This window comes from Rhipicephalus microplus, chromosome 2, assembly GCF_043290135.1.
Source record: "Rhipicephalus microplus isolate Deutch F79 chromosome 2, USDA_Rmic, whole genome shotgun sequence".
Lineage (NCBI taxonomy): Eukaryota > Metazoa > Arthropoda > Arachnida > Ixodida > Ixodidae > Rhipicephalus > Rhipicephalus microplus.
The window spans coordinates 269,169,743-269,189,440 of NC_134701.1; the positions used below are offsets into that span (position 1 = coordinate 269,169,743).

The 19,698-nt window shown below is 43.1% G+C and overlaps 1 protein-coding gene across 1 annotated transcript in view; it reads left to right on the plus strand.

Annotated features, from left to right (window-relative positions):
- Window positions 1–15,683, plus strand: part of LOC142777067 (fatty acid hydroxylase domain-containing protein 2-like) — a 59,436-nt gene extending 43,753 nt beyond the window's left edge. The window contains exons 4-7 of the mRNA XM_075881364.1: window positions 908–1,026; window positions 1,771–1,976; window positions 7,917–8,189; window positions 15,008–15,683. Coding sequence (XP_075737479.1) covers window positions 908–1,026; window positions 1,771–1,976; window positions 7,917–8,189; window positions 15,008–15,203 — 794 coding nt within the window. The 3' untranslated portion in view covers window positions 15,204–15,683. The remainder of the gene's footprint in view (window positions 1–907; window positions 1,027–1,770; window positions 1,977–7,916; window positions 8,190–15,007) is intronic.
- Window positions 15,684–19,698: the final 4,015 nt, after the last annotated feature.

The window sequence follows — 19,698 nt, forward strand, 5'->3', positions numbered from 1 at the left end:
AAGTACTGCGGTAGCACAAGCTCTGAACTGTTATTGGGCCAGACGGTTATTTTCGTCGTTGTAGTCACATCACAAGGCCACAGCCGCATCGTCAATGTTGCCAAATGAATTGACAACAAAAATGAAGCTTCATTTGTGAGCATCACTACTGTAATCCGATTTCATCATCATGTAAAGATGTGAAGTTAGTGGTGTTGGAACAAGAGTTGGCTAAGCGTTACGCTATATATACTCTTACTCTGTATTGTGTCTACTTTTGCGAACATGAATGCAAAGACTTCTGTTGTATCGTCGCCGTATGCACCGTCCGATGAAGACAATGGGCGCGTCAGCGCCGGAGCGCTGTAAGGAGCGTCACGTCAGGCCGAGAACGGGGAGGGGACTGTTTATTCTGAGAGCGCGCATCCGCGCGTAGCAATGGTTACACAATATAGCCGTAGTGTGGCGCTGTGCGACACATCCCACGAAACCGAAACTACTCAGCTGTCCATGACTCTGAGATTAGTATTTTTGAATTTAGGACATGAAATTCCCGACACCACAACTTATTCCCCATGAACACGACGGATATAGGGCATGCTACAAGTGCAGACCTTGCCTAAACTGTAAATTCGCTGGGAACTATCCCTGAAAGTAAGTACACTCCTTTGCAGCGTGGTGCTCAACTGGTTTATCGATAAGAAGCGGCTGCTCTAAACGGCTATTATTTTCATGCACATATTGCAACACTCAACACACTTACCATCCCTTGTTTGTTCTTGTCTTAGTCTAGAGCAGAAATATCGGTAATGTGGTGAGGCAAAGTTAGGTGGCTGGAAAGTCAACCTGTTAAACCGACCTCTTTTTCATTCCTTGTATACATTTTTCCTCACACTATTCCTTTTTTTTTCTTCTCTCAATATTGAAGGCCAGTGGGTGCTAACAGTCGGCAGCTACTGGTTACTGGGACTGCTTTTCTCGGTTGCTGACACGAGCAAATCTTTCGCATGGATGAGGAGGTACAAGGTACAAGCGACAGAAACGAAAGTAAGTTCTCTGTGCAAAACCATGTTTCGTGCACGGTCATATTATTCTTTTTGACTCACTCAAAACGCTTCATTAGAAATTTTACAGCTCAACAGACATTAAAACAACGTTTTGAAGGGTAACCATCCGGTAATGTAGTTACATAACCTGCGAATTTAGGGCGAAGACATGGGTTGTTGTCCGCTCTGACATTTCTCAAGTGCAACGACGTTCTTAAAGCTGAACGTTGGCGTCTTTCTAGTGTTCTTGCAGGGGTTTAATTGAAACATGCCACTGGCATTGTCTGACACAAAATAATCGTGCAGTATCTTGTGATCATAAGTTTTGAAGTTAAGACTGTGCGTTAAGATGTTCGAAGAAGCCTGTCAATGTCACTTGATTTCTCGATAGTTCAAGGGAAAAATACTGTGCAACGAAAGTGGCGTTGGGGCTTGTATTTTATTTTTTTCCCATTGACACACGAAAAGAAGCGTCTCTTAGTGACAAAAGTCTAAACAGAAAAAGCGCACACATTCAACAAAAATTGAATGTACACACGAGACATAGCACGTGTTCTGTGTCTTCATTTAACCTTCATTTAGGATGTGCAAGCGCAGGCGTAAACCCAAAATAAAGGAGAGGAACTAATTACCTGTCAGAAGAGAGCAAAGCAATCTAATGCCTCCTTTCGCCTTTCAGTGTTCATTTATTCTGCGAATCATACTTTTTGCCTTCTTTTTCTTCGTCAATTGTTTTCTATTTCAGCCGACACTTCAAGATTTAGTACCAGTGGTGCGGCAGGTGGTGTTCAATCAAGTCTTTGTTCAGCTACCTGTCAATATTCTGTTCTACTGGCTGAAGGACTTGCGTGGCTTTGACCGGAGCCTAAGCCTACCGTCATTGTCCCGGGCCATGGTGCACTTCGCCTGCTTCGTCGCGATCGAAGAGGCCCTGTTCTACTACTCGCACAGGTGGAGAACGTCGTTATTTTTTTAGTTTATTTTATTGAGATAGAATGGGGGTGTTGTTAACGTCTTCATTTTCAGTTAATAGATGCAATACTTTTGCTCAGACGTTTACAGCAGTCAAATCATCAATCAATGAAACAATTCATATACATTTTTTATTATTTGCGTAATAAGACAAGACCTATGGAATAATAAGCGGGGGGTCTCGAAGTTACAAACCACATGTGGATCGCAACCTATTATGCTGATACAGAAGAATATAAATAGGGGAAACATTTGATGAAAACACGTTTATAAAATATTATACTTTTATGCATAAATACTTTTAAATTATAAAATACCGAAAGTTGCAAACCCGGTGCCAGATCTTTCAGTGATTACTTATATAGACTGAATAGAGAGATTAAAAACTTAGATGCGCAACACTCCATGTCAAATCAATAGAGCAGGATAAAAGAGGAAATCAGAATATTGGCGTTACAATAACATACACTCATATTGCCAAGGAGTCATTTTGCCAACACTCTAAACGAAAACATTGCAGCAGTATACATGAGAAGTGATGGAGTCGGCCTAACAAACTTCCTTTGTCGCCATACCAAAACAATTTTCTCGCGACATTTTCAAAGCACAATCCGATAAAAAATTCGAGTTTGAATGCGGACTTGAAGAGTAAAAGTTTCTAGTTTCTTTGAAGAGTCGTGGCGAACCGAACGACTGTACCGGCTACACTTAGTCTTAAAAACAACAGAGTCGAGTTGGCGTTTCTGGTCACTAGTAAAAAGAAGCTATGGGCTGACGGTTCAGCAGATGTTTGGGATGGCCGCTAGAGAACGAGAGAGCTGCGCGGCTTGCCATTGGCCATTTATTATCTGGCAAAGAGGCAATCTCAAACACGGCTTCTCCTACAAGATCTGCTTCGGTGTCTACTGTACGACTAGGAGGAGTGGGACTCCAGTGCAGCTGATAGAGCATTTCGAGGACCATTACACAGTAGGCTCTTCAGGCTGTGTCTGGGCAGAGCCGGATTAAGAATGCTGCATTGTCGGGGAGACAGCGGCACGGTAACGACGGAACCCAGTGAGGGTGCTTTGCGAAACGATGGTCTGCCGCGAGTAAGAAACGAATCTTCGTCGAGGAAACTTGCGAACAGGCGTCTACCACTAGGAGCCTCCAGTCGGTGGTGATCACGGGTGCCATCTTTTCGGGCGTTGCGTAATAAGTACACAAGAACGTATATGTGCGAGACTATGGGGGAAGTTGCTCTCGTGAAGTGTTATTTCGTAAATCTGTCTAGCAAGTGACTAATTGCGTGACGAATACCGGAACGAGGGCCGCTGAAATTATTTAGGCTTGTACTCGCTTGCACGCTTGTTATTTGCTCACGTTCGTTATGTGTGTACATCGGCAGTGGAGAACGGGCACTTTCTATAATACTTTCCATAAATGTTAAAAATGTGTGAGGTTCGCCTATTATATAAAGTTGGTTCTGTGCAGTGAAGGATCTTACTTGGAGCACTATATCGTTGCAACTCAACAACAGACCCACCTAAAAAGTGTTCCACAACGAGACGCATGACATGCTGTGCTACTTGCAGCGAAATCGTGCGTGCGTATTCACCACTACGCGCCGTGTGTACTGTTCACATCTAAAGCGTACTATGTGTTATTCGCGTGTGTTCATTGTGTAATATACAGCGTAATTGTATCTTGTGCACCGTGTATTGGGTTTTATCGTGATTACGCCCTTTCCCCTGCACATAAAGCAAACCGCAGGCGCCTCTGATTGACCCAGATATCTCTAATTGCCGTCATCCTCTTACATTGCTTTATAGGTATCGTGTGCTTGGATGCGTCACTCGTTCTCGAGCTTCTTCTACTTGGTCGACAAAAGAAATATTCCTTCAGCCAGACAAAAGCGCATGTACATGCACATGCCGCACCCGCGCGCACTGCGATGCGTAGCATAAACTAGTGGTGTTGCGTAGCCCGCCAGCCACACAGATGGACCGGGGTAATGGTTTCTCGTATTCGGGCCACGTGCACGCTTCGCCTCGCCATGCTCCCTCCCGTCAAATCTTCTGCGTCATCAATAATGAGTCTCTACCTCCCGGGACTGACTGAAATATAAGCGGGGAACAGAGCTAGATTGGTATATCAACACGAATAACCTTAGCGAAGCGTTGTCCACCTCCTCTCTGTCACAAGAAAGGCGGTAACATCAATCGTCATCATGGGTCGCGTAGCCCCTTTTAGTCTACTGCGGCCTACATATAGATGGCTCGTACGTGGTCGGAACAAGAAGTAAGGAATCCGAAGAACGAAAGCTTCTCTGAAGTAAAGGTTGCTTTCGGGTAGACTTTCCTTACTCCTCTTCGTGCGAGGCCTCAACTATCACTTTAGTGCACTTAAGATATCTGCTAGAACGTTGCTTCTCAACAACAAAAAAGTCCCTATTCTGCGGGGTAAGGTCTCGGCGCTAATTCTCCATCAGGCGTCATACTTTGTATTCCACGTTTTCTCCTGTGCTGTCGTCGCTCGCTGATCTACTTTTGATCCTCTTCTACGGTGACATCCTTTCAGGCCAGTCGAAAAAACATTAAGCTTTTACAGCTGAACGTCCTCAGAACCCCAACTGTGGGCAAGTGGATTCGTAAATCATGTCACAGATCTTGAAATTAGGACGAATAATCGAGTTAAGTAAGTTATTGAAGGCTGCGCAGTGCGGGGCCGAGTTGGTCGACGGTGCCTACAGATGTGCATTTTGCTCTAATCAACCACTCAGCAAAAAGCTTCTGTTAGGCATTCTGTTGCTTCTTCTAACTAGTATTGTGAATTCATGTTTGTAAAACAGCATGTGTTGCATTAGGCGACAAATGGAAATTCTGGGCATTCGTTTCGCATTGTGGTACAAGGGCTGCTCTTCTGACGAGTGCGCAGAGAGTTTGGGTGCACAGAAGAATTGGTGATTGATAGATTTGTGGGGTGTAACGTCCCAAAACCACCATTTGATTATGAGAGACGCCGTAGTGGAGGGCTCCGGAAATTTAGACCATCTGGGGTTCTTTAACGTACACCCAAATCTGAGCACACGGGCCTACAACATTTCCGCCTCCATCGGAAATGCAGCCGCCACAGCCGGGATTTGAACCCACGACCTGCGGGTCAGCAGCCGAGTACCTTAGCCACTAGACCACCACGGTGGGGCACGCACAAGAATAAGATGACCCTCTTTCATCAGTAAAAAAAAAACAAATCGGCAGATCTCACGTACCTTGGGAATCGATATAGGCAAACAAAGCATGTGGAGGGAAGGTGACCATGTTGCATAAAGTGACGCTAAATATATGCATACATGTTACACGTACAGGCATATATTGAAGAGTTGCAGATGCTCATATAACCATTTTTTTTTTTGCGCTTGGGCAACGATGCCAAGAGGACATCAGTATTAGCAACACCAAAAGCTATAAGCTGATATGAAGCGATGGTCCTCGTGGAGATGGCAGCCCTGTATAATGCTACATAAATCAATTTCAGGGCATGACACCTAACTGCAATTGACGTAACCCGACGTGACGGCTGTATCAATAGGAGTACATATGTAATGTTTATGAAACTGGATAGCCAGCAATGCAACCACAGTTGACGTTTCACGAACATTAGAGTATATTTGAACAGTAGTTATGAGACGGGGCGTGGCTCTATGGTATAAAGCTTGATTGCTACTCATAGGGCTTGGGTTCGATTCCTGCTGTGAGCCTGACATATATTCTTTGCAAAAGTCAGGTCAGGTCCCGCAGGTATGTGCCACTGTCTAGCGGGAAGTTTTTGACGACGTACGCGACTGTATAGTGACATTATTCTTGTCTTGACCACCACGTTATATTCGCCACACCATCTTATCCTCCCATACCAATTTTAGTTCACGCCAAGTTAAGTGAATGATCAAAAGAGCACCCAGACGTAGGCGGCTAGATAGATAGATAGATAGATAGATAGATAGATAGATAGATAGATAGATAGATAGATAGATAGATAGATAGATAGAATAAGTACTTGCAGCACGTAAACAAATGCTTCACATTTAATAACAATAAAGGGAGCTTCAAAAATAGGCTATAAATAACTATGTAACGGAGTGAGCGTTTTTTATTCGCGCCTACACAAAACTGCTTTCAAATCAAGTATGCGTATTATAGATGGTATGAGGCGACACTGTCACCTCGAGCCTTTTCTTTGAACTTTGGCATTCATTATAGTTAGAGATTGGATGCTGTCGCAGCGTAGTGTGTAATCTTTCTCTGCGCTATATTGCTATACACGCATATTTCATTTATTGTAATGCGATCGGCTTTCACCCACAAAACCCTGTTACCATTATTCGTTGCAGACAACATCGCAATATTTGGAAAGTTTGCGAGTGTTTCAGACATTGCTGTTAATATTACGTGTAGGCCACAAGTGACCGCGTTCAATTTTTGAACTGAGCACCAGCGACAACGTTAGAGGGTTCGACGAAGCTCAATAAAATCCGGGCAATATGGTGACGAACTGATTAGTCGACGCCCGATGACCATACTCGCTGCTATCTCTGTACAGAGAGTATTCATCTTCATTTGGCTAGCTTGTGCTCACTAATACAGATAAGCTCAAAATAGGAGATTTCGTTAGTAGCAAATTGTGTTCTATGTGCTTCTCCATCGCAACAACTCGACAAAATGTTTTTTTTTCTCGAAGTGGAGCTAACGAAGCTCACTCATTCCCTTGTTTAATTCCTATGGTGATATTGTTACGGAAAAGAAGGGACGCCGTATCGACAAGGCTGGGGATGAGATATATTCAAAACCAGCGGTAATGGTGTGACCGGTTCACCAGCGCTCGAGCGGAGACAATCCTTCGTCTTCTAGTCAGGCACACACGCGCGTCGCCCCCTAGAATATCAATATACATGCATGTAGCAATATTTAAGTCTTATATTTATATGGCGATATAAAACTTTAGTACCTTATTCAACGTCAAAAACGAAAAAAAAAACAAAATTGGATAAAAACGAAAAAAAAAATGTCCTCTACTCTCTGCATCCCACATCTCTAGGCATTGTTCAATAGCGATTGAAGTGCACCACTGAGCTTTAGCGTTGCCAGGGTCCTTTAATCTGACACTACATTGTTTAACACATCAAGTTTTGGGAAATAATACAGAAGAAGTGTTTAGTTTTCTGCTAATCCACGTGGATCGTACAGAAATTTATGGTGGGTTTGTGCGACAGGGCACCGCATTAATGCGTTGCCTCTCCCATCTTCCTCGAGTGCCTACTGGCGCCCGGCTGGTCATTTCAGAGGCCAAGGACCACCAGTTTCGATTTCGACGATCTCCACTAGAGGGGCTGTTCGGACTCAGAAAAAAGCCAATTACTGCAAATTTCTTGAGAGTTCAGTTATGCTCTCCTTGTAGCTAGTGTGGATGATTGAATCTCTTACAGTGTATAATGTCGCATTGAGAGAAATGACTTCATCACGTGCCACGGAGTCACAAGCCGTAATATGTAACATCCAACTTTAAGCCACTATAACATTGCTAAGGTCTAATGTATTTGTACGACAAAATACACGTTAACTGAGCATATTGAACACTGGGCGAGTAGCAAGCGTGAGTTCGGATCGAAGCGGGTAGTCGCGTCTATATGGGGGCTGCCATGTTGGCTTATAACCCCTGCTACTGCACGGCCATGGCCGCTTCGTCGGCCCAATGCGTTGGCTGGGTATAGCGGCGGACTTGCTGTGAGAAGGCCAGTTATGCTCACGTGATCAAACATGGCTGCGCCCATGCACCGCTGAGGAAAATCGACACGCTAATGTACCCGAGTACGGCAAGCGAGTGCAAAGAAAGAAATGTAAACGACCCCGTATCACCGTGCCACTTAACCCTTCTTTTGCCAAGGCTCCTGCACCACCGACTGCTGTACCGGCGTTTCCACAAGAAGCACCACGAGTGGACGGCTCCCGTGGCCATCACCGCCGTGTACTGCACGCCTCTCGAGCACCTGCTCTCCAACGTCCTGCCCGTCGTGGTCGGGCCCGCTCTGCTCGGCTCGCACCTGAGCGTGCACTGGCTGTGGGCCGGGCTCACGGCGCCCTACGGCGTCATCGTGCACTCCGGATACCACCTGCCGCTGCTGCCATCACCACAGATGCACGACTTCCATCACTTAACGTGAGTGCGAATGGCTGCAATTACCTATCTATCTATCTATCTATCTATCTATCTATCTATCTATCTATCTATCTATTTCTTCTCTCTCTTTCTCTCTGTGTGTGTGCGTGTGCGTGCGTGTGCGTGTGCGCGCGTGCATGTGTGTGCGTGTGCGTGTGTGCGTGCGTGTATGTGTGTGCGTGTGCGTGCGTGTGTGTATGTGTGTGCGTGTGCGTGTGTGCGCGCGTGTATGTGTGTGCACGCATGTATGTGTGTGTGTGTGCGTGCGTGTGCGTGTGCGTGTGCGCGCGTGCGCGTGTGCGTGCGCGCGTGTGCGTGTGTGTGTGTGTGCGTGTGTGCGCGCGTGTATGTGTGTGCGTGTGTGCGCGCGTGTATGCGTGTGCGCGTGTGCGTGCGCGCGTGTGCGTGTGTGTGTGTGTGTGTGTGTGTGTGCGCGTGCGCGTGTGCGTGTGCGTGTGCGTGTGCGCGTGCGCGTGCGCGCGTGTGCGTGTGTGTGTGTGTGTGTGTGTGTGTGTGTGTGTGTGTGTGTGTGTGTGTGTGTGTGTGTGCGTGTGTGTGTGTGTGTGTGTGTGTGTGTGTGTGTGTGTGTGTGTGTGTGTGTGTGTGTGTGTGTTGCTGCGCATGCAGTATGCTTCGTTAAAGCAACAGATTAGCACGCAGCCGGTTGAAGCGATAAAGCCGAAATTTTATGAAGTTCTGTAATGGCTCCTATCAACTTTATGTAGATTGAAGACCATCCTTGCAGCTCCCGCATACATATACAATGGATGGATGGATGCTATGAGCGTTCCACTTATCAGTCAATCAATCAAGGGGAATTTTATTGCAATATAATGTACAGAATGTGTACAGAAATATTTGGATCCATTGCCTACATATAATAAGATAACTATTGAAACGTCAATAGAAGGACTTTGCAGAAAACATGAAGTGTCAATCGTTGCCGCACAACAGCTGGCATCACATCATCTGTTTGACAGGTACGAAGGATACACTCACGTGTACACTGACGGCTCCGTCACCAAAGAGACAGCGACATCAGCATTCATAATTCCGGAATTGCACGAAGAATATGCATGTCGGTTGGGCTACCTCTCCTCTTCAACAAAATCGGAGCTCATAGCTATTTTGCTAGCCATAAGCTTTATTAAACTGTCAACAACACCAAAGAAATGGATGGTAATTACAGACCCTCTGGCAGCACTCGCATGTGTGGAAAATGCTACTTCAAGACACATTGATGTGCGTATAGTATACGCTATACTAAAAAAGCCCTCAGAAGCTACGAAGTTGAATCATCGAGGGGCATTTCAGTGGGTTCCCAGTCACTGCGGAATTAAGAGAAATGAAATGGCGGATGAGTTGCCGAAAACCGCTCATAATTCTACGCAAACGTGCCTCATTCCGGTATCTCAATATGATGTAAATAGAATTTTAGGAAAACGGGAATTATGCCTGTTTACCTGGTTCATAGACAAAACAAAGGAATCGATCCTATATGCTGTTCATCCTAATCTTGAATACCAATTAGACCGTGACCTCCCAAGACGTATTGACACACTCATTCATCGCCTACGACTCGGAACTGCTTACACAAAGCACTTCCTACTTCGTATTCAGCGTGCAACATTGTCAGCATGTTCATGCGGCCACGACGACGATGATATCTGTCACCTCTTGCTCGACTGTCCGAAACACGACACACACCGAAGGCGACTAGAACAGGAACTGCGTAAGTTAGATCCCGAGCGGCCATTTGCGTTGAATAAAATACTAGGTCCATGGCCATCCAAAACAAACGGCAAAGCAATGAAGGTTCTGCAACAGTTCTTCGAACAAACGAAGATTTGTGACGAATACTGAGCGGACAAAAGTTAAAAGTGAGCGTGGCGTCTACGCGTTTGTTCTGCCCATAGGATAACTCTTGCTCTCACCCATGTAGGACTGTATATATGTACATAAGCTATTGTTTTTTTATATTTTTGTTTGTACCAATCAAATGGAAAGGGGTAGTCATCGCCAAGAAACAGTGACAAAAACTTCGTTTATTTTCTATTTCAATAAAAAAAGGTAGTTACAAATGTGCTATCAGCCTTCACAAATAAAAAAACATCTTTTTTATTTATTTTTCTAAGCTGGCTTAATGCCTTAATTGTTCACTTCGAATAAATTTATTTTAATATGAAGAAAAAAAGGCAATTTCGCAGCCCAGTTTTCAGTCCTTTACGGCAAGATGTCTTTACTTTCTTCTATTAATTATTTTCATCCTTTCTTTCTGCTTTTACGCCACAACTACACTAACAAATCTTACTGATTTCTATCGCGGGCGCTCAGCGCTTCCTATTGTCCCTAAAACCTAAGGCTTCATGTGGGCTCGAGCATGCCAAAGCATACACGTGAGGGTATATCTCCATGCTCAATCACAGAATACTCCGTTGTTACCTCATCTTTCCTAGAGCATTTGCATTGTTTTTCTTCTTTATGAAAGCTCACTATTACTACGCATTATAAAGCATCTCAGTCTCGCTTCAAAGACTAAAGCACTTCCCCTTGAAATATTATAAAATGGCTGCCTTCTTAGTTTTTGGCCTTTCCGTAGTTACTGAGAGCCGGGTATCTCACCATTGCTACGACCCATTGAATCCTCTCCACTCCTCTGACCTTCCATTTCACGCTCTTTGTTGTCACACCACTTACACTGCCAGCTGTATATATAGCATTATACTTACCAGTGAGCCAGCCTCATGGTTCTCATCGTGTTTCAATGCTCTGCCTATACATATAACAAAACACTGTACCTGCCCGTCTGCTTTCTTTTATATTCATTTGCCTCTCTTCAAACTTTATCTTGTTTTGAGCTTCTCTCGCCTCAAAACTTACCCATCCCACATCACCCTTTACAGACTCATTTGTCGCTTTTCCGAGAGCGCCCAACGCAAGGCGTCTTACAGTCTTTTCTAATTGTGCATCGGATCCCATGCACACCGCTCAGTTCCCGAAAGTAAGCACTAGAACCATTACACGTTTCCACTGACCTTCAAGCACCTCGTACCTATTGCATCCCCTCAACGTTGTGCGCTTTATTGCAGCATTCTTCCTCTTTTTTACCGTGATTTTTTCCTGTACCTCCACGTATCTATCACCCCCATTTACCCACACCCTGAGGAACTTTTATTCTCTTAACCTCGGCATGTCTTGTCTCTGTATCTACATGGCCTCGTAAATTCGATAACCAAATACCATCCATCGACCTTTTGTTACACTAAATCATAGTCCGATAGCTTCACTGTCCCTTCCGCATATGCCTGCAGCCGCTGTATATCTTGACTGTATCTTGACTGTCAGCAAAAGAGACAATCTTCCGCATGAAATAGAGGTTGAACGTTCTGGTGAATCTTCGTACCACCCTGTTTTGTGTTGCAGATTAAATCCAATTTTGTTACCTTCTAGTCCTTTTTTCCCATCCGGACCATGTGTGTGCGCGCGAGCGTGTGCGTGTGTGTAAGCACTGCCAATGGTGGCGTGTGTAGAGCAATACCCTGTTAAAGCGACATAGTAACACGGATCCGCATGCTACTATGTCTACAAACAGCAGAGCGCCCTCTGCTAAGATTTATAAGAAGTCATTTCCTGAAGCAGACCATTGCTGTACAGCGATTCGGTTATTAACCTTGACTGCAACATCGCATGTTTTGATGGGCGTTCATTACCTGTATTTTCCATCTTACCAATCTTACCAATCTGTTGGTACTAACTTCGCCATTCTTCACCGGGACTCTACCGCTATGAAGTGAACGCTTCAGCAGCGTTACATCACTGTTGCCAGATTCGGCATCGCTGTCAAAGTGCAACAAGGCTACGCGATCTTCTCTCTTGATTAGAGCTTTTCGATAGATACCGGAATTCACCCATGTCCGCCAAACTAAAAACAAGCTTAATGGAAACGCTGATGACGACATAGCGTGGTTAGTCATTCTATTCCCGTCCTGCGACATGGTTTGCGCAATCTGCGACTGTGATTTCTTCGCCTTCATCGAAGCAGCAAAGACGACTGGCGTTGTTGTACGAAAAGACATATCACTGGAACGGTGCCTTCGCAGATAAGGCCTACATGACGCTAGCGAGAAAGTCAGCCTGCATGCACCATATAGTACCGTCACTTTCGCTCTGCTGAAGACAGGAAACACTGATCTATACAGTAAAATGTCTCTCTGCCATTTCTTTTGTGCACCGCATTCGTTGCTATAGCGATACAGGCACTCCTCCGCTGAGGCAGTCACCATAAGATCGCATCCGCTTCGGGGCATTCACCTTAGCAAGTTAATCTATCGGGCACGAATAACCAACCAGACGAAAGAGGCTTCCGACAGACGATGTTGTCGTCTGCACTCGTGATGGCCGTTGCAGCAGAAGTGCGCTTGCTCTTTGTCAGACGCCTTCGGAAATTCTCGCGCCTGCGGATAACGCTGGTTAAAAATATGCTTTGGGGAACTTTGTCTTTAGATCCTCCCTAGCTTTATTCCCACTGAAATTCAGCTGTATAAATTGACATGCGCGACTTGCACGATTCTCATGTGGTTTCAGAATTTTCGAGGTATGATTGTCAGAAGAAATGCAAAAACCCGGAAGTTGACAGTTTTTTAAACACGTTACTACGACTGTGACCTCCGCAATAAAAGTACGCTTCCGCTCCTTGCGATGCTTCGTCAATGTAAAGGTTTATTTTTGCGAGTGTACTTTGGAAAACCGCGCTCGTCTCAATCATAGAACTTATGAAGAGGAACAGAACTAGAGAGCTCAATAAAAACGCAGCTCAAGCTTTTAAAACGTGTGAACGCTGTATTTAATGTAATGTCATTATTTTATATTACGTGTGACTGACTATGGAAAAAATACAAGAGGCACGCTTTCTCATCGAACCGTCTCAGGCAAAATAATAGGCAAAATATTTAAGCCATTCGTTTACTTGAAGTAATTAACGAACAAAATTAGTTATGTCAGGCAGTATTTTCGCCATCACATTGATAACCAGCTTCAAGCAAGCTGAATAGATGTCACAAATTAAGCTATTTCCTTCCGTCAGCAACCAATACGTGGTCATTGATTTATGCTTAAACTAGCGAATACCCAGCAAGATGGTTTGTTGTGTGCTTTTATGAAGCTAACCTAAACATTATGTTGCGTGTTTGAAAATATGTCTCGTCGTGTGACAAACACGATGTGTGGACACAACTTTTATTCCTTTGTCTTCCTGAAAAAATATCTGCTGTAATATCAACATAGGTTCCATGACTTTGAAAGGAACATGAAGACATGCATAGAAACTTCAGAACTCCGCTAAAAAGTGCACCTATAGACATCTGGTTGGTAGAAAAGTAATAGAGTCGTATAACTTTCTGTAGATCCTTTCGGACGTGAATGGCAGCGTGTTGCTCCACATAATAAATATTTGTGATCGGTAGATTCAACAAAGGGCATTAAAACAAAGACGTGTACTTGCGCAACGAATTCCTAGAACTCTCATAATGTGTCCTCCTTTAGTTGGACATAGCAAAGAAGAAAAGAAAACAAGGCAGCATATTCACTTTGCGCCACTATTGCACTGTCCTATTGATAAGAAGTTTCAATATTGTAAGTATAAACTTCTATGTGTAGTGTAGCTCAGAGGCTGTAGAGACTGCAGTATATATTCTTTATTGCCTTTCTTTCTTTTTAGCGACGTCACAAGCTATATATATATATATATATATATATATATATATATATATATATATATATATATATATATATATATATATATATATATATATATATATATATATATATATATATATTACATTGCATCACCAGTGAGTAAACGCTTCTTTGGTTACTTTGTGTTGTATGATATGGAAAGCGTAGGAAAAATTTTCCCGATATCAAGCTCCACCATCCGTCCATCGCCTTCATATATGCGTATACTGTCATTATGATTTCTGCAAAAGTTCTAGTGTTGTTCAGGCGCCAGTTGGTGGTTTTACAACATTCGTTCGAAGCGTAAGTCGGCAAAGTCTCTCGTGAGTCGACTCACTTGGACGTACACTCACAATCAGATTCAGCCGTGAGAGTGAGTTTGAAGTGAAGAAGGTGAGTAATATATGCTGGTGACTCTCAGCCCGAATGAGTCCGGTTGAGGAAACAAAATTGGTAAGTCTGAGTCGCAGTGAGCTCTGAGAACAAAGTACTCATTTCTTGGGTGAGTGTGAGTGATATCAAATAGTTTTTGCCGACCTATGGCTTCAAAAGAACGTCTGCTGAACACTCTTCTGTTCTGTTCTGTTCTGTTCTAACTGCTTTGCTGTGGAGAGGTTGAGGTCCATTAAGGTTTGTTTGGAGCCCTCTTTTCATGCAAGTCAGAGTGGATACTCGAGCAAATTATTGCATGTAGCGAACAGTGGGTAACTTTTGTGGACGAAAAAAACACTCACCCATGCCTCTATATAGTATTACGCTATAGGCCATGATTATCTGTTTCTCTCCGTGATTGCTATCGAAGCTGACAAAGGCTCATTGGTTGCAACGGATCATGGCGCATGCTCCTTGTTCACTTCCCGAGAACCATGCACACAGGGAAGGGCAGCAGCCAATGAGGTGGTCAAAGGCATCCGCTCCGAATAGTTACTGCAAGGAATTAAACGCAAGACCCGGGTAAGACGGAAAAGCCCAGCCGGGGGAGACAGGGAGAAATAGATAGAAAAAAAGAGGTAGGAAAAGAGAAAGAAAGAAAGAATGATATAGAGAGAAACATGCTTTTCCGGCTTCTTTCTCGAGGCACGCAGGTTTCGAGGAAACTACGGCATTCTGGGAATCCTCGACTGGCTGCACGGCACGGACGGAGCCTTCAGACAGAGCGAAGCCTACCAGAGGCACCGGTTGCTGCTGTCGTTCAGGCCCGTTCACGAGCTGTATCCGGACACAGGAGGCCGACGCGATTTACCCACCGAAGGGCGATCAACGACGCAGTCGCATGGCTGACACCGAAGCCCATTTCTTCCTTTCTTTCTGTGATTGTTGTTTGCCCATTTACGATACCAATGTTGGTCGACTGGGATCACCTCGAAAACCCGACTGGACAAAGTGCGAAGCGACAATCATGATGGCCTTGTGATAACCGTGGAAGAAGAAGAAGGAAAGTAAATATCTGGCACTGAAAATGTGAACATCACTCCGTTCAGTTCAGTTCGTTGCCGGTTCACAATTTACCTTCGACAAGCTGGTGTTCGTGTTGCGCGTGTTCGCGCTATTAGTTCATTTCTTCTTTTTCTTATTTTTGTTCTTAATTCTCTGTTTTATCTATAACTCCCCCTTTCTCCCGCCCCTCATTTAGCGTAGCCAAAAAAGCCGAAACTCCTTAAGTAACACACCTGCATTTCCCCTTCGTTTGTCTCTATCTCTCTCTGTAACCTTCTTGCAAGCACTACACTCGCCTAAAACAAATTAAAACATTCAGTATCACTTCCAGTGATGATATCAATCAATTGGTTAATCAATCATTAATTTTAACGAATTCGCCGGGATCATATATATATATATATATATATATATATATATATATATATATATATATATATATATATATATATATATATATATATATATATATATATATATATATATATATATATATATATATATATATAGAAGGAAACATCGATAACGGACAGCTATAATTACCCATGACCCCCTGATAGCCCGCTACTGCTGGACACTTTTGTCCACAGTTGAGAAACTTTTTTCCTAAAAAAGCGCTTGGGCTTCCAAAATAAAGTCGGAGAACAACTACTTTAATGGTGTGTCTGCGTTCGTCGCGAATTATTTTACCTTTTTCTCCTCGCGTGTTCTGAATGCGAATGCTCCGGTAATGACTGCCGCAAGATGTGCTTCTCCGCTGGACATGTTCGTGGTCACGTACGGCGGCGCTAAGCCACAGAAAGAAAGAAGGATATAGTGAGAACAACGCCAGAGAAGCACAGGTGCCGTTCGCTCTGGAGACTTCAGCGAAAATAAATATCTCCATTATCTCCAATCGAGATAACGAGTCTCGGAACTCGATTTTTTCAGCGTGCCTTGAGTGTTGTAGTCGACTGAGATAATCATACGCGAGGCAAGGAAGCGTAGCCTGCTTCTTTTGAATATTTGCATTCCGTAGTACATTCGCTCTCTGTGGAACAAGCTGATATTGAATCACTCGAAAAACTGTCAATAATTACAACGGCGACCGATGGTATGGTTTAGCGCGTGGCACAAATGATGGCAACTCACAAACTCAGTACGACACTGCATTGACGTAAATCATCTACCTAAGCTTGGGCGAGAGTTCAGTGGTTGAAATGCTTCTTTAAAGAGTGATGCTGTTTAACAAGTCGTTCCTTGAGAGTACCTCCACTACAGTGTCCCTCATAATCGCATTGTTTTGTTTTTTTTACGTAAAACTTCAGACATAAAAATTGCGGTAATGCTGGGGCATGTCCGGATACACCAAATTGACTGCGACTCAGCTCCACGTAGTGCTTACGCACTGTCGGACCATTCCTAAGTATAGGGAGTTTTCGGTTCGCTTTACCTTTTTTATTTTATTCCTCTAGTTTCCTGAGATCAAGTGATGATGATGCGTCAAAACACTCTTCACAGATCATTTCGATATGTGGTCCTGCGCTTGTTTGTGAGAATGTAAATTACTTAGCAGCGTAAGCGCGACAGCACGAAAATGAAGGAAAAAAGAAATGAAAAAGAAAACGGAAGCGCGTTTTTCTAGGACCCTCCGCGAACTTAGTAGCAGCGCTTTTACTTCCTTTGTTATTGCAATCGATCTACATCGCCATCAACTCCGCCAGATTCACTAAGTACTAAGTTTTAAAAAAAATGATACACGAAAAAGTAGACGTACGTAAATCGCGCGATAATCCGAGCAACGTATGAACCCCTTCCTATTTCATCAAGAACAGCACAATTTAATTTCACCTTCTAACCCATTCCTAACCAAGCATGTTGTTGATAACCATACTAAGACATGAAGTTAGATGGATGAAAAATCCACAACCACAATCGAATAATCTGTTAGCGCGTGACGCAAAAAAAAAGTCTAGCGCACAGAAAGACGTGATTGTTTTGCTATTCTTCGTTCCTGCATTCTCAATGCCCTATACCATTCCCATTTTATTTTTATTTTATTGGTGACACATGTACCAAAGTGACACTTTTGCTTCTCTTTCAAGCACTTACGGTTGAGCGCTTCCAGTTTTTGGAATATTCAGAAAAAGAAATTAAGCATAAATGTGGTGCGAAATCAGTTGTGGTTGTTCATGAACAGGACTTTGATTTGGGTGAGTAGGTACATTGTTAGCTGAGACAAAAGCAACGCGAAAACACGAGTACATAGAAACACAGCACACATACGAACGCTGATGTGCGGTTTGGTGCGCTGTAAAAAGTGCAGTTGGTGCAATGAATATGTCAGTTGCAAGTTCAGCGCTCATATGTGTACTGTGTTTCCGTGTCCTCGTCGTTTTTGCGATGTTTTTTTTTCAGCTAAAGTTCAAGTTAAGTGTTAGGCTGAATACGTGCAGATATCGGAGCATGAGTTATGATAAAAACCGATTAACTTTCAGGTAATTAATAAAAAAGTTATTCAACGAGTTCATTGAGAAAAAAATCTTTTTTTTTTTTGAGTAACGTGGATCGTGGCGGTACCTGGCGAAGCCGGTCTCAATCGCACGCTTGTTTCTACGTGGTCTCGGAGATCTGCCTTGGCAGTGCGAAACGTATTGTTGACACGTGGCCTCCGAGATAAGCCCTAGCGAGTTTCCGGAGGCTATCTATGAGGCCGCGGTCAACCCAACACCTTCTCTAATTTTCAAACAGAGGTGGTGTTCGTTAATACAACGAATAGATAAGGGTCGCTTATATCTTTGTCCAACTATTTTGTCTGGTAATTGTTGGCTGTGATTACTTGCCTATTTATTCCGTCCTTGCAGTAAACACAAGTCGTGCTGTATCGTTTCGTTTATCGAATACGAGCTCCGAATTGCCTTTTAAAAGGTGATTCAGCATTAGAACGAACTCCTAAACAAGACATGACCGTAACAGGTTAATGGCATTTCATGTCGAACACTGCCATGGTTTGCTGTGGCGCTAATGGCACGTTACGTATGTGAATACATGCCTTGTATGGGTAATAATCAAATCATTTCGCTGAAAAAAATAGAAAAATGCTTGATAAACGCAAGAAAATATCTTCCGTCACTGTGAATCAATAACTAAAACAACAGAAACTAACCCTGACATTTCGATTTTAAGCCGACGAAATAGTGGTGCGTTGAAATGGCTAAGACGTATGATCTTATTGAAACTGCTCGATGTTTTCAAATTGAATCTTTGCCTTTCCACTCACCGCATGTAGACGATATATCTGATTTGCGCCAAGTTGACAGTTTTGACGGCACTGCAGATGATCGAATTTTCGTCCCTTCAGCGTTGAAATGAAGTCTTCTAGAAAGATGCGTGTGTTACGCGTATATAGCAACCTACACTTCGCAGAGCGAATGTCAGTGACGTGAATGCTAAAGAATGTTTTTTCTTTCTTAGTCCTTTTTCCTTTCTCTCGAGTAGCACCAACTTCTTGTGACACACATCACGAAAATAGGTGAGCTTTCGCTACACAGATTTTATTGCATATCTTCATCTCTTGTCATCTACATTGCTTTCTAGAGTTCTTGTTCATAATATATATATATATATATATATATATATATATATATATATATATATATATATATATATATATATAGGGAGAGAGAGAGAGATAAAGAGATACAGACAGACAGACAGACAGACAGACAGACAGACAGACAGACAGACAGACAGACAGATAGATAGATAGATAGATAGATAGATAGATAGATAGATAGATAGATAGATAGATAGATAGATAGATAGATAGATAGATAGATAGATAGATAGATAGATAGATAGATAGATAGATAGATAGATAGATAGATAGATAGATAGATAGATAGATAGATAGATAGATAGATAGATAGATAGATAGATAGATAGATAGATAGATAGATAGATAGATAGATAGATAGATAGATAGATAGATAGATAGATAGATAGATAGATAGATAGATAGATAGATAGATAGATAGATAGATAGATAGATAGATAGATAGATAGATAGATAGATAGATAGATAGATAGATAGATAGATAGATAGATAGATAGATAGAGCCTTTTTGGTTTTGCGAGAAAATAAAGAAACCAGAGTACGAGGGAAAAAATTAAGGAAGGGAGGGAGGCAAAACAGCAGTAATAATTAGAGAAAAAACAAGAATGACATATTAGTGAACATTGGCGAACATTTACCATCCGAGCCAACCGGAGCTATTACCACCCGTCATTTAACACCACTATCCGGAATTGCCCATGACATTCTTTTGGTTAACGTTAGCCAGTTCTATTCAGTGCTATT